At 39.8% G+C, this 13,429-nt stretch overlaps 2 protein-coding genes across 3 annotated transcripts; one reads left to right on the top strand and one right to left on the bottom strand.

The window, feature by feature from the left end:
• The first annotated feature begins 135 nt into the window (after nucleotides 1–135).
• LOC116331059 lies at nucleotides 136–3,235 on the top strand. 2 transcript variants are annotated; one of them, XM_039604159.1, is made up of 6 exons: nucleotides 136–424; nucleotides 538–671; nucleotides 770–897; nucleotides 1,003–1,062; nucleotides 1,159–1,348; nucleotides 1,522–3,235. In XM_039604159.1, exons 1-6 carry the CDS (start codon nucleotides 415–417, stop codon nucleotides 1,630–1,632), a joined length of 633 nt encoding a protein of 210 aa, XP_039460093.1. In that variant the 5' UTR covers nucleotides 136–414; the 3' UTR covers nucleotides 1,633–3,235. The 2 variants fall into 2 exon arrangements, with proteins under 2 accessions (XP_039460093.1, XP_039460092.1); XM_039604158.1 differs by lacking the exon at nucleotides 1,522–3,235 and having other exon boundaries at nucleotides 1,159–1,499.
• Nucleotides 3,236–5,089: 1,854 nt separating this feature from the next.
• On the bottom strand, nucleotides 5,090–12,477 carry LOC116331251 (protein disulfide isomerase Creld1). Its single transcript, XM_031753862.2, has 11 exons — nucleotides 12,035–12,477; nucleotides 9,541–9,661; nucleotides 9,375–9,457; nucleotides 8,991–9,101; nucleotides 8,639–8,730; nucleotides 8,298–8,477; nucleotides 8,102–8,197; nucleotides 7,928–8,011; nucleotides 6,198–6,293; nucleotides 5,961–6,101; nucleotides 5,090–5,854 (listed from the first exon to the last, which is right to left on the bottom strand). Exons 2-11 carry the CDS (start codon nucleotides 9,655–9,657, stop codon nucleotides 5,634–5,636), a joined length of 1,221 nt encoding a protein of 406 aa, XP_031609722.1. The 5' UTR covers nucleotides 9,658–9,661; nucleotides 12,035–12,477; the 3' UTR covers nucleotides 5,090–5,633.
• Nucleotides 12,478–13,429: the final 952 nt, after the last annotated feature.

Below are 13,429 nucleotides of genomic sequence, written 5' to 3'. Positions count from 1 at the left end.
GAAATGATTCATGAGTGGTTTATTCAGCCTTCTTGCCTCAGGCTTTCTACATAGATGAGATCCGGGGACACCCCCTAAATATAGCTATTGGCACAGTCTAATCTTTCTTTATGAGTGCATTGATCCGTACCACTCCATTCAGTAGCTTTCTTTTGACAGGGTGTAACTTGATTCCCAAGGCAACTGTTGCCACCACAAGACACAACACATACATCTGTACGTCAGTATAATCTCTAGGCAGCACCACATAGCAATCAGTATATTTAAATTTGGATTTTTTTTTTTTTATGTGTGTTGTTGCATGTTGATTTAATGCTAAGGCAACTACACCTTTAAGAGGAAAAGTAGAGCTCTGGAAGTTCTGAAAGTTTCATTGGACTCCTCTGGTGTGCGAATAGAAGTGTGAAGTATAAGATGAAACTACGTAAGGAGAGATTTTGTTTTCCATTTGTTGTCCTTTTTTTTTAAGCATTACTGGTTTTATTTAAAAGTTTCTCCTTTAATTCTTTAATTCTGTTCACTTCTTTATCCTCACAGCAGCCATCTCCATAGCTTCCACACCAGTCTGTATTCCTCGCGCACCTCCTGTCCGGCAAGGTCGCTGCCTGTTGGATACAACCGTGAAATTTCCCGTAATTTCAGACTCCGCACAGTTTTGGAAAAGCAATCAGGTATGCAGAGATTTCTTAATTGTGTGGTTTATCATAGAAATATATTGTTTTAAAAAAAACAAGAAAAAAACAAACTGATCCATAAATATCCTCCTTAGAGTATTCCCAGATTGAACCCTTTACACCCACCATTTGTCCATAAACGCACCGTCAGTCTGGAGACACCAGATGTTCACCAACACAACCACCAGAGGACACTGATCATGCAGAGAAGAGAGCATTACAGGTAGGTGCACTAAATAATTTCACTATCACTGAATCACTTGTTCCATTTCCATCTTTTCTTTGAAGAGCTAACTTCAAAGACAATGACTGAAAGCTGCTGTGTCAGATATCATCAGGTATGGCGAAAACCCTTCTATGGAACCAGCAATGAGAGAGAAGAGTACAGGTAAAATAGCGGAGGATAGCATTGACCTTTTTATATTGAAAAACAACAGCATGAGTTGTTTCTGGCAAAGAAAAGCTGCTCTTTTTATCTCCATAGGAAGGAGTTGCGAGAGCAGCTGAAGAGACAAATGGAGGAGAAATGTGCAGCAATAAAGCTGCAGCTGGCCAATAAAATAAAGGAAGCAGAGACTCTCCGAGAAGCAGACCGTCTCGATCTGGCCAGTGAACGAGAGCAAAGGATCCAGCACAGCAAAGCAATGGCGGTGTACAGAGATGAGAACAAGAGGGTACAGCCCCTCACATACATTATATATCCACTATTAATGCTTTTGTGGTTATGGCCCCATCCAGTAGTGCCCTGGAAATGTTTCATCATGCTCTCAGGTTACAAAAATACAGTAAGTGTCTGAGTGTGGGTGGTTTTTTTTTCCTTCTTGTTTCTTTCTCTGCTTGTGAACAGCTAATGGAGCAGAGCTGGAGGGACAGAGCACTAACACGTTCCCAGGAGGCCCTGAATGAAAGAGAGCTGCTGCGCCTCAACCCCATCAACTGGAGTGGAACACTGAAATAGGTCAAACCTCCCCGGGAGGTCAAAACGTCAGACTCAGGCCTCACTGTAGCATGTGTGTCAGGTGGAAAAATGGGATCCCAAATGTACAGTGCAGGATCACTAAAGGAACTAATTTTAAAACATTTTTGGATTACATTTGGATTCTTTCAATTCACAGTTTTTGTATCAGGTTATTAAAAAAAAACAAACAACCTATCCGGTCTTCGGCAAATCTTAAAATCAGGTCAATACAACCTCATGTGAACATATCATACAATGTCATCATTTATTTAAACACAAATTTAGACAAAATACAGAAGCAGTGTTTGACAAAGTTAGTACACCCTTATTACTTCCATAGAAATTCAGAAAGTAAGCAACACTAGGTGAGCTGATCTGTTTCCTCTTAATTTATTGATAACCAGCAAGATTATTAGCAATAATCTGAGGTATATCAGTCAGTATGTCAGTCTGCCCCAGGGCAGCTGTGGCTACAACAGTAGCTTGCCTCCACCAGTGTGTGAATGTGAGAGTGAATGAATAGTGGCATTGTAAAGCGCTTTGGGTGCCTTGAAAAGCGCTATATGAAATCCAATCCATTATTATTATTATTATATATATATGGTCATAAAGAGTATTCAAAAGTGAAAAGCACTCAATATAGTTACTAAGCTTTCCAGGAGTGGATGTTCCAGGAAATTCACCCCAGGGTCCGACTGCATAACACTGAGGAGAAACTGTCAAAAACAAAAAGGCTCTGCCGACCTCGGTTATCATGTTAAATGTTAAAGTTCACAACACTATAATAATAAAAAAAAAGACTGAACAGGTATGACTTGTTTGGAAGGGTGGCCACATGAAAACCAAACATCATTGGTACAAACACTTCATATCACCTGTCAAGCACCATGTTTTGCAGCCACAGGCAATTTGCAGTTATTGAATCAAGCGTGAACTCTTCTGTATGTCAAAGTACTCTAAAGTCAAACGTGAAGCCACCCGTTTGACAGCTGAAGTTTAGGTGAGTCCAGGTCATGTGAAAGGACAATGATCCCAAGCGCAACAGCAAATAAACCGAATGGCTGAAAAAGAGAAGAGTCGAGGTGTTGCAGTGGCCCACAGAAAGTCCAGACATTGACAGAGCTGTGCATAAATAAATGCCTGCAAACCTCAGTGATCTGCAGCAAAGATGCAATGAGTGGCACAAAATTCCTCTGATAGAATCACACAGAAAAGCAGTTAGTTGAAGTTATTGCTGCTGAAGATGGGTTTTACAAATTATTGAATTTCAAAAAAACAAACAAACAAAAAAAAAAAAACAGCTTCTGCATTTTTACTTTACTTTTTGTCTGAGGTTATATTTACATAATTTAAGGAGCAGATTATTTTGTATCATTACATCCTGTAAATAAAACCTTAGAACTGAAAGAGTATGTACTTTCTTTTTAACATGACTACATAATAACAATGATAATGTGTTTTTATTATAAAGGTTAACTCGTGCCAAGAGTTTATCTCAGTGATGAACTACTCTTGATTTCCCTGTCATTTATAAATATAATGCAACATGCAATCACAGGAAATGTCAGATCTTTTACCCCTTGTTTTGTGTATGCATGTAGGAGCAGAGACTCTAACAAAGATCAAATAAATAAATAAACAAAAAAAACAACATGAGTGCCAGAATTTTTATTGTAATGCAAACATCGCTAATGAATTTTGACTCTGGACAACATTCCACACTCGGAAAATAATCAAGTATAATTTAAAATAAACATAAATAGATAATTGGACGGATAAAAAGTGACGCTCTCTTCAGTGGCAATCCAACATGATGCTAATGTATCTCCCAGAATTACAATTTAACTCTAAAAAATATATGCTGATAACACACACACACACACACACACACACACACACACATATAAAGAAAATATTAATAAAATATGACAACATAAATATCACTTCAAAATAAAGGCAACACAAAACGCTTGTATCTAGATTAGAGCTGGGTCCTGTTCCAGGAAGTTCAGAAAACTGAGTTTAAAAATGAACTGAGTTGTTTAGCGTTAAAGTTTACCGCAAGTTCATTGAACTCTGACGACAATAACCCCAAGTTACACGCAGGCATGAGTAGAAAAAGAAAGTAATCATCAGTTACACTCTGACAATGGAATATCCTATTCATGTGGAACTGCACAGCATTTTCATCCGTTGTTTCCAGGTGTTACCTTATGAGAATACCGGCACTTCTGACTGGTTCTACAGGACATGCACTGGCATGTACCCAGTGAAGGGCTTGCCTTCACTGGGTACATCATCAAATGATAGAAGACACCACAAAGAAAATCAAGCAGCAGTATAACTTGTCTTTTTGTTGCTAGAGTTATTTTTCAGTTTTGCACAGAGTAAAAATATGGTGCAAAGTGAGACAGTATGTGTGTGTCATAAGTAGATAAAAATTGCTTAAACTGTCAGATATGACATAAAAAAAAAAAAAAAAGGTATCCCAATCTATGGATATGTCCAAACTGAGGAATATAAAGATTATCACATAAAACTGAAACAAATAAGCTTAATTTGTTCCTTGTTGTATTTACTTAGTTGCAACTATATTTAGCTTGTTTATGCTTAATGATGACTCGGTAAAAAGGCACAATTTACTGTATTCTTACATTAAGTCAGAAAATGTTAGACTATTCAGCACTGCTGATGGATCCACTTCTGGTCACTACTGCTATCTGGGTACACCTGGCGAGACTGGTTTGGGCCATTTTCAGTGGAAACTATGTTGAGGTTCAGACACCAAACTTTAGAAACTGTCTCTTTCAAAATGTTGACAAAATTTCATGACCGAACAACAATATGTGGACCAAGTCTCTTTAAAATATATTTAATCGCATTTTAGAGTCCTTTAAAGTCCTTGCCGCCTCATTTTCACTTGATTACAACATGACAAACGAGTAATCATTAATCAGCATCATGTGTCTAAAGCTTTATACAGATTAGAATGATTTAAACACCCATTGTTTTAGTAACATTCAGTAGAGTTCAGACAGGTTGACAGCTACAGATTTTATTCTGACTTCTGCAGGATAATTTACTTGGCTCTGACCTTTAACAGTGGCCTTTTGAATGAGGAAATGAAAAGTAGTTAACTATTTCTAGAACTGAAAAAATGTTTCTCAGGGTTAACAAACTCAGCATTGTTGGCTTAACCCGCTTCCTGTAACAGGATCCTGGTACTTAAATAAGTAATGTTGGTGACCCAGCAGCTATTAAAAAGTTTATCTTCCATGCCAAGTAGGACAAATAAATAGATAGGGTGCTGTATCTTTCATTTCCAATCCTATTATCATGCATTATTATTACAAAGAATTATTCTGGGACAAAGAGGTAAAAAGTTATTCTGTGAACATAAATAAATGGCTGTTCTTAATGTAAATATCCCAGAGTTTTACGAGTGCTTCACTGGGGGGTTTGGGAAATTGTGATATCTCCATCCTACCCAATGTCCCACAGCAGTAAGTTCAAGTGCATTAGTAACCTGACACACTCACAACTCATGTGCCATTCAAACTATGGGAGGGAGGGGGAGCTGAAATGGTGAAAACGCAGATGGACATCATGAATAGAGTAGATGAAAAAAATCTTTTCAAGAGAGACAAAGACCAGACATCATATTCAAAATGCATAAGATTTTCACAATCAGTAGTGGTCTTTATGTCACCCTTGTTCCCAACACAGCTGAGGTAGGGAAGTAAGATCAGTTCCTTTCTATCAGTGCAGTGATGCTTCGTTACTCCTCTTAAAGATTCACGGCTTCATGTTCTTCAAGTTCTCACTTCTTCCCATGTGATGTCACTCATAGACATAAATTAACCCACGCCCTTTAAATTAATTCCCCAGTCACAAGTAAATCCCTGAAAGTCTAGCATTGCAAAGCTAGTTTCTTGCCTCAAACTGATTCCTATTTACCCAAATTGGCCGGTCTTTTTAATCAAGCTACGGTCCAATGCAGTCTAGCGTCCCTTCAGAAATCCGTCCAGCATGTAGTCTCCCTTCTCGGTCAGCCAGTATCCAGCCATAGCAGCCACACCTCCAATGAAAATAGCTGTGAAGACCATGTCACCCTTGGCAGCAAGGGTGGCTAGGGCACAGATTACCACTCCAAAGAACATCTGTTGCAGTACAAGGACCTCATCATCTGTCATATCGTCAAAGAGTCCCTTCTCTGGGCCAGCTGAAGAGGGAAAAGGAAAAGAAACCAAGAGGTCTGAGAAGCTGTACACTGCATGTGTGTGTGTGTGTGTGTGTGTGTTTGCATATTCCTTATGGCTTTTTCTTACCAGGAGGTTTATTTTCAACACAGATGCTGTCTCTTCTGATAAAGCCATTAGCACAGTCACAGTGGAAGGAGCCCTCCTCATTTATGCAGGCCTCATTGAGTCCCGGGCATGCTATGGCACGTTCACTACATTCATCTATATCTGTAAGAGGACGCAAAGAAAACCACTTTAAACACATCAGGAAAAGAGAAAAGGAAACTGATATTGAGGTTCAGTAGCCAGTTTGTATATACATACCAAGACACTTTGCTCCCTTCAATCTGTAGCCACGTGCACATTTTTTACAGCGGGCAGGACCACTACCCATGCAGCCCACACATGCCTGGTCACATCCTGCATATGCCAGAAGTGCAGTGGTCAGCATTACATATTGCTATAATAAAGATTTTTTAACCAGGAACACCAATGCACATTTATCAAGTCCTTTTACTATGAAAGTAATGAGGCTTTGTTACCATACTTGATAAATATCTTTGCCCTTTTTTTTAGTTTTTTCTTACTACTTAAAACAAACCACAAATATTATTGATTAAAATAACTTGTAGTCAACAAGTGAGGTTAGATCAAATAAATTACAATTACAATATTACAATTGTAACTCTTTGGGAATCCCACAAATTCCTTTGTGGAAGAAAAACTCTGTCCTACACCACCTAAAGAGAAACAACAAGTAACCAGTAATTGGACTCAACTGTTTTGCATTTCATATTCAAATTGAGATGCGTTTGCATGGTACAGTCACCAGCCACGATGTTAGGTACACCCGTTTAACTGCTTATGAACACAAATCTCTACCAATTACATGGCAGCGACTCATTTCAAGCATGCAAACAAGTTCAACCCAAGCATCAGAATGGAGATGAAAGGTGATTTAAGTGACTTTGAATGTGGCATGGATGTTGACGCCAGCCTGGCTATGAGTACTTTAGAAACTACTGATCTACTAGCATCTTCCTACACAACCATGTCTAGGGTTTACAAAGAATGGTCCAAGAGAAGAGAAAATATGAGTGACAGTTCTCTGGATGAAAATGTCTTGCTGATGCCAAAAGTCAGAGGACAATGGCTGGAATACTTTAAGTTGAAAGGAAGCTAACAAGTCACTCAAATACCCACTAATTACAACCATCTCTGAACTCACAACACATCAGACCTTGAACCAGATGTGTACAGCAGCAAAAGAAAATCCAGACTGCAATCCACACACTTCTGCTGACCACAAAGTTGGTCAACAGAAGATTAGAAAAAGGCTGCCTGGTCTGATGAGACTCCATTTTTGCTGTGACATTTGGATGCAAGGACCAGAATGTGGCATAAACAGCATGAAAACATGGATCTATGCTGCCTTGTACCACTGGTTCAGGCTGCTGGTGGTGTAATGGCAAGGGGAATATTTTCATGGATCACTTTGGGCCTGAGCATCGAGCATCGTTTCAGCAGGATAACGCACGATGTTACTAACACGTCAGTGAGTTCACTGTACTCAAATGGCCTCCACAGGCATCAACCCAAAAGAGCAACTATGGAATGTGGTGGAATGTGAGATTCCCATCAGTCATTTTAATCTGACAAATCTACAGCAACTGCATGATGCTAGCGTGAGAATATGGACCAAAATATCTGATGAACGTTTTATGGAACTTGTTGACTTTTTGACATGAAAAATTAAGGCAGATTTGAAGGCAAAAGGGGGTCCAACTCGTTAAGAGCAAAGTATAACTAATTAAGTGGCCAATGAGTCCATATCTTTATGCAGTTTGATTTAAACATTCCTTGAACTGTGAGAAGTAGCATACAATAACACCACTCACATTTTGTGATGAGACTTAGCTACTACTGAAACTGTATTATCGCATATTCTCCAGATGTAACTAAAAACCTGCCTCTTATTACAGCAGCAGCACAAAATATGCACGATTTAATAAGGTCCAGGAAAATGAAAATGGTAACTAGAGAAAAGAGCATACCTCTGCATTCATATGATCCATCTGTGTTGTGACAGTAGGTGTTAGAAGGGCAACGAGCCAGCTCTGTACCGCATTCATCAATGTCTAAGAGACATACAAGCCATGTCAAACGACAGAAAGCTGGCACCGAATCACTGAATTGCTATTGAGTGAACTCTAAAGCCACAAACTCACCAACACATTTGTTGTCATGAAGGATCCAGCCGGGTTTGCAGTCGAGACATTTGTAGTCCTGCGGCCCCGAGCATTTCTTGCATGAGTGGTAGCAGGCTACAAAGGATGAAAGACACAGTCACAGGGTGAGGGTCAAGTTTAGATGACCCCAGGCAGGATTTAACAGTGTGGAAACCATTATCTGAATCTGTGGCACCTGCACAGGCTGCTATGCTGTTATTGGAGCTTTTCTCTCTGTAGTAACCATCAGCACAGCTTTGGCAAAGATGGCCTGAGTACCCAGGATCACAGACACACTCTCCATCTCCAAGGCGAGTACCCTCCCCTTCACAGCGGCCCAGACCTCCACATATGCCACCAGGTCCAGATGGACACTCTGTATGGGATAAGCAGGATATCAGCGCTACACTTTAAACCTAGACTTTCAATTAGCATGATTCTGATGATCATCACTGAGTTTCACGCATTTTAGGGTTTTTTTGGACCGACTAGGTCGTCAGTGTTGACACGTAAGGCAGCTTGTGTTTAAAGCCACACCTTTGCAGTCAGGTCCAAAGTGTCCAGGTGGACAGCAGAGTCTCAGCTCCCCTATACACAGCCACTCAAACAGGTCTGGTGCTTCCTGCTGTCTGTATAATGTACAGATCACATCAGTAAGGAAGTTAAGACACGGGCATGACAAAACACATCAGCATAACCCAATTACACAGGAGAAACTGACGGTGCCTCCTACACACTCTACAGGCAACTCATTCTTCTAAATTACATTTTAAGATGTGCGTCAGAAGACCTTTTCCTGCTGCTCCGATTCATCTCAATTTAACAAAAGTTCATGCATGAAAGCAGTTTTCATACAAACAAAACATAGAAGCTGCTGAGAAAAATTTACCTGTGGAACCACCATGTCTCCACTTGGTCCTCTATCTGCTCCAGCAGTCTGTTACATTCAAAATCTGTTTTCTCACAAGCAGATTCTACTATCTCTAGTAGACGAGTTTCACTGGAACACGACAAGTTTGGACAAAGACAGCAACATAGTCATGAAGTAAGAACACCCTACCCCGTAAATATGATTTAACCCCACCTTTTCCGGGAGAAAATTTTCGGCAAATATTTACAAAAACTATCATACAAATATGCAGAGGGCATGATGTCTAGTAATATAAGTTATTATGTGAATTTAATTTAGCAAAAAGTTGGAACTAGTCGTATTAGACAAAGTGAATATATGAGCAGGTGTTTGCTAGGTACTCCAACAAAAATTTAGTCTTACCTGGTTGCATATTTAGCCAGCTTCTCCTCCTCCCAGGCAGTATTTCCTCCCCCAAAGTTCTTATTGGCTGTTCTTTCCAAGCCCTAGAAAGAATAAAAGTTAAGGTTTTAAACGTGCTCAAAGAAGACAAGCATGCATTGACAGTTTCTTTGGATACAAGGACTACCTTAATGAAACTCTCAGTGAGTTTTTTACAGGTTTGGCATGGTGCCGTCTGGACTCTCACCACAGAGAGCTCTGAGAGAAGCACCAGAGCAGGCAGGAACGGCCAGGCCCACCACATGATCCTATAGACAGCATGCACACAAACATGCAAACAATTAATGTTTAAAAACAAATCATATAAAAAAAATTACGTTTTGTTTAAACATCACAGCAAGTGTCATCAAATGCACCTACACTTCCAGAAAAAACTGTTTTTAGAGATCTGATCGCAACTATGTGGTGGACAATACAAAAGAAACTCTGTAATACAACCCATAGCTGTGCAAAACGCACTAAAATTCTTCTTCTTCTTGCTTCCTTTATGAGTCAGCATGTCTTCTTCTTCTTTCTTCACTATATCCATGAACCTCCTCTGAGCTCTTCCTCTTTTCATTCTGCCTGGCAGCTCCATATTCACCATCCTTTGCCTAATATATCCACTATCCACCTACATATGACCAATCATCACAGTTTGCCTCTCTAACTTTGTCTTCAAACTGCTCAACCTGAGCTGACCCTCTGATTTGATTTCAAATCCTGTGCATTCTGGTCACTCTCGATGAATATCTTAACATCTTCAACCTCCAGCTCTGGCTTCTGTTTTTTTTATTAGTGCTACCATCTGCAAACCTTATGTCACAGGAGGTCTGATTACCATCTTGTAAAGCCTCGCTTTCACTTTTGTGGTTATCCTGTGGTCCTTTGTCCCTCATTGGGGGGATACTCCCACTGGGTTTAAATCTGGGACTCTTTGGATTTGACCTTAGAACTGAAGAAGCTTTCGGATGAGAGTGAAACCTTCACCTCTCCCAAATCACACTGCCGTAAAACAAGTCCAGACGCTTTTATCTGACCAAAGCTGTCAATCTGTCTGTCGACTAGAACCTGGATGACTGAGAACCTTCTCAGACATCCTTTCCCACCTTACCCTTTCACTCCAGCTCTGCCTGCTATCTGACTGTCTTACATGCTCACAGAATTCTCTGCATACTGTGTCACACAGTACTTTGGATGGTTGAGCAGCAGTATTGATGAGTTGACAGGTATTTGTCTTTCATTCCTCTTCTCTCCAGATCATACCTTCACCTCTCCCAAATCACACTGCCGTATGCAACATTAGACCACGAAGACTCCTATCTGACCTAAGCTGTCAATCTGTCTGTCACCACTAGAAACAAGAAGGTTTTTAGAGCTTATCTCTGATATAATCACACTCCCACCTTGAACCCATCTTAGGCTCCAGCTATCACTGAACCTGGCATCCTGCTATCATCAGACTGTCTTCACATGTTTTTTAGGAGCTATGCTCACAGAATTCTCTGCCACTCATGACTCCTTCACACAGTGTGTTTGTGATGGTTGACTTTTGAAGATTGTATTGAGTGATTCAATGCCATATTATTATGATCTTACTTAAATACCACTAGATCAGCTACATTGCAGTCATATTGTGCAAACGTCCAGGCACCTTCACCACACTAGTGTAGCTGTAAGACTCTTTTTCTGATCTACAAATAGCTACAATTATTGAAACATTTGCTACACCGTTGTAAGTGCTGACTCCCCCACTGTAAATAAACTTATTTTAAAACTCTGCCTCCGGTGCCTGGAAGCTTAGTTTTTATTTACATTTTTATTTGTTTACGTGACAGTAATAGGTTATGCACTGGAAAATGTCTCAGAAATTATATTGGTTTATGAAACAGGAAAGCCTCTCAGGTTGTTTGATTCTCATCATTGCTCCACAAAGCAGAAATAAAGCAATTTGATGCTGCTTTCATCAGGTATCATTCAAGAAGCTGAAGTAGCCTTTCCACAGGATGTTAAAGGAGCTGGAAATACTCCTGCCCTTTATTTTATAATTCATTTATGTTATCATTTATGACTCATTTTATATTATAGATAAATATTAAATGCACATTTGAGATGTTACCAAGTGTAGTGTGTGTGTGTGTGGGATTAATCCTCTGAAATGTTTTAATCGACTTTAAACTGTTCAAAGTACCCATCTTTATTTTTTTTATATATTTTTTCCAAATTTATCTCAGCCTTCACTTCCTACGTTTTTGGAATCGTTTTTGCTATACAAATCTGATTTAATTAAATGCAGTCCAAATTCGATCTGTGAACAGTATGAATTTTTATTAGACTTATTAAAAGCTAGTCTCTAAAACAAGCAGCTTTAGCCTGCCTTAGCTTCATCGTTAGCCTGGTTAGCTCAGCATCAGCACCACCAATTAGCCGACTAGCAGCTGGCTAAGGTCAGTAGTTAGCTGCTAACTTAAGCTAACGCTGTGTCCATCATAGTCTGCTTATCTGTCCGGTGTGTCATTAAAGACTGTTGATATCGGCTACCATATCCTCCTTAGGCTATTTAGCGTTAAATATCGACTAAGTCGCATTAATGCAGCCAATCTGAAATTAGCTTCAGCTTTTATTGATGATCCAGGTCTTACCTTACTAAAAAGAAGCCACCACCTCCGTTGCTGCTGTTGCTGCACCACTGATGATGATGATTGTCGGATTCCCCGCTGATCCAGGTTCATAAAAATGCAGGCAGAGCTTCACATTTTGGACATCCACTTCACGTTGAACGCTTCAATCGTGTCATTTTAGCAGTTGCTTGCTAGCTAATGCCGTTAGTGCTCACAACGCAACAGAGTAGCTGTAGTACCGTAGTGCTGGGCTGCAGTGAGATGAATGAATGAGTGAATAGCTTCCAGTCGCTTCTCTGTTTTCCATAAGGAGGAACCACCCAAACCTGCTGGGATTTAAACAATCAACCAATCATTCAGCATCCAGCTTTACATACATACTCATACGTCACCGATTCCCCCCAGAAGAATATAGCTGCATCGTCCAAGTATGAAACAGTATGTAAACATTTAACTCTTTAAATGTTTCATATTGATGTTTCTATGCCGTCATGCTATGGTTCAGGTCCATTTTGACCTGACCATGAATTCCCTCATAATAAATCTCTAAAACGAATTTTCAAGTACAGTTCTAATTATAGTGTATAAATAGTAATCAGTTCAATTTATATTGCGCCAACACACAACAGCACTCACCCTGAGGCGCTTCTTATTGGGCTTTATAATACAGAGAAAAGCCCCAAAATTAAACAACCCTCTTAACAGGAAGTAATCTCAAGCAGAGCCAGGCTCAGGGGAGGGCAGCCACCTGCCCAACTGGTTGTGGGTGAACGTTAGCAAGACAGGACATACAAAAGACACACCATGGAAGAGAGCCAGAGATGATGCATTCATGCAGAGTGGTGTACAAACACATGAGTGAGTAAAAGAGGTAAGTGAAGAAGAAACACTCAGCACATCATGACCTGGAGCCCAGGCCTATTGCAGCGTAACTAAGGTAAGATTCAGTGTCACTTGATCCAGCCCTAACTATATGGAGAGGGTGTCATAAAGATCCTCATAACTAGCATTTATAATTATCAATATTGAATATTAAATAAATGCAGATCTGCTCTGCCGTGTTTCTTTTGAGCTTGGTTTCAATCTCTGTTAGTTTAATCATATATTTTTTTAAATGATTATAATATTTTTCTATTGTTAGATTATTTTCTTACAGTGTGATTATTTGTGCTTGCAGGTGCAAAGAGCACAGGTACAAATACCCAGATAGGCACATAATGCATTCACATTTATCTACCTTAAGTGGTCTTACTGACATTTTATCTACCTCTCATCCAATTAACCTACAATGTATGTCTCTGGACTGTGGAAGAAGGCCCACTCCGGACACTCTGGAGGTGGTGTGTGTAGTCTGCATGTTTGCAAACTACACACACCAGAAAAGCCTCAGCTAGGATTTGAACCGGGAAACCTTCT

Source organism: Oreochromis aureus, linkage group 20, assembly GCF_013358895.1.
Source record: "Oreochromis aureus strain Israel breed Guangdong linkage group 20, ZZ_aureus, whole genome shotgun sequence".
In the NCBI taxonomy this organism is placed as follows: Eukaryota; Metazoa; Chordata; class Actinopteri; order Cichliformes; family Cichlidae; genus Oreochromis; species Oreochromis aureus.
Note: the sequence above shows the minus strand (reverse complement) of the source record. Positions and strands in the feature narration are given on the sequence as shown.

What these genes read in the sequence shown, in the direction of transcription:
- LOC116331059 (XM_039604158.1), top strand. An exon ending in AGTTTTGGAAAAGCAATCAG is followed by an intron (nt 672 to 769) that starts GTATGCAGAGAT and finishes TATCCTCCTTAG; the next exon opens with AGTATTCCCAGATTGAACCC. An exon ending in AATGAGAGAGAAGAGTACAG is followed by an intron (nt 1,063 to 1,158) that starts GTAAAATAGCGG and finishes TTATCTCCATAG; the next exon opens with GAAGGAGTTGCGAGAGCAGC.
- LOC116331251 (XM_031753862.2), bottom strand. Translation starts at nt 9,657, where the DNA reads ATGTGGTGGGCCTGGCCGTTCCTGCCTGCTCTGGTGCTTCTCTCAGAG. An exon ending in TCATGACAACAAATGTGTTG is followed by an intron (nt 8,012 to 8,101) that starts GTGAGTTTGTGG and finishes TATGTCTCTTAG; the next exon opens with ACATTGATGAATGCGGTACA. An exon ending in TGTTGAAAATAAACCTCCTG is followed by an intron (nt 5,855 to 5,960) that starts GTAAGAAAAAGC and finishes TTCCCTCTTCAG; the next exon opens with CTGGCCCAGAGAAGGGACTC.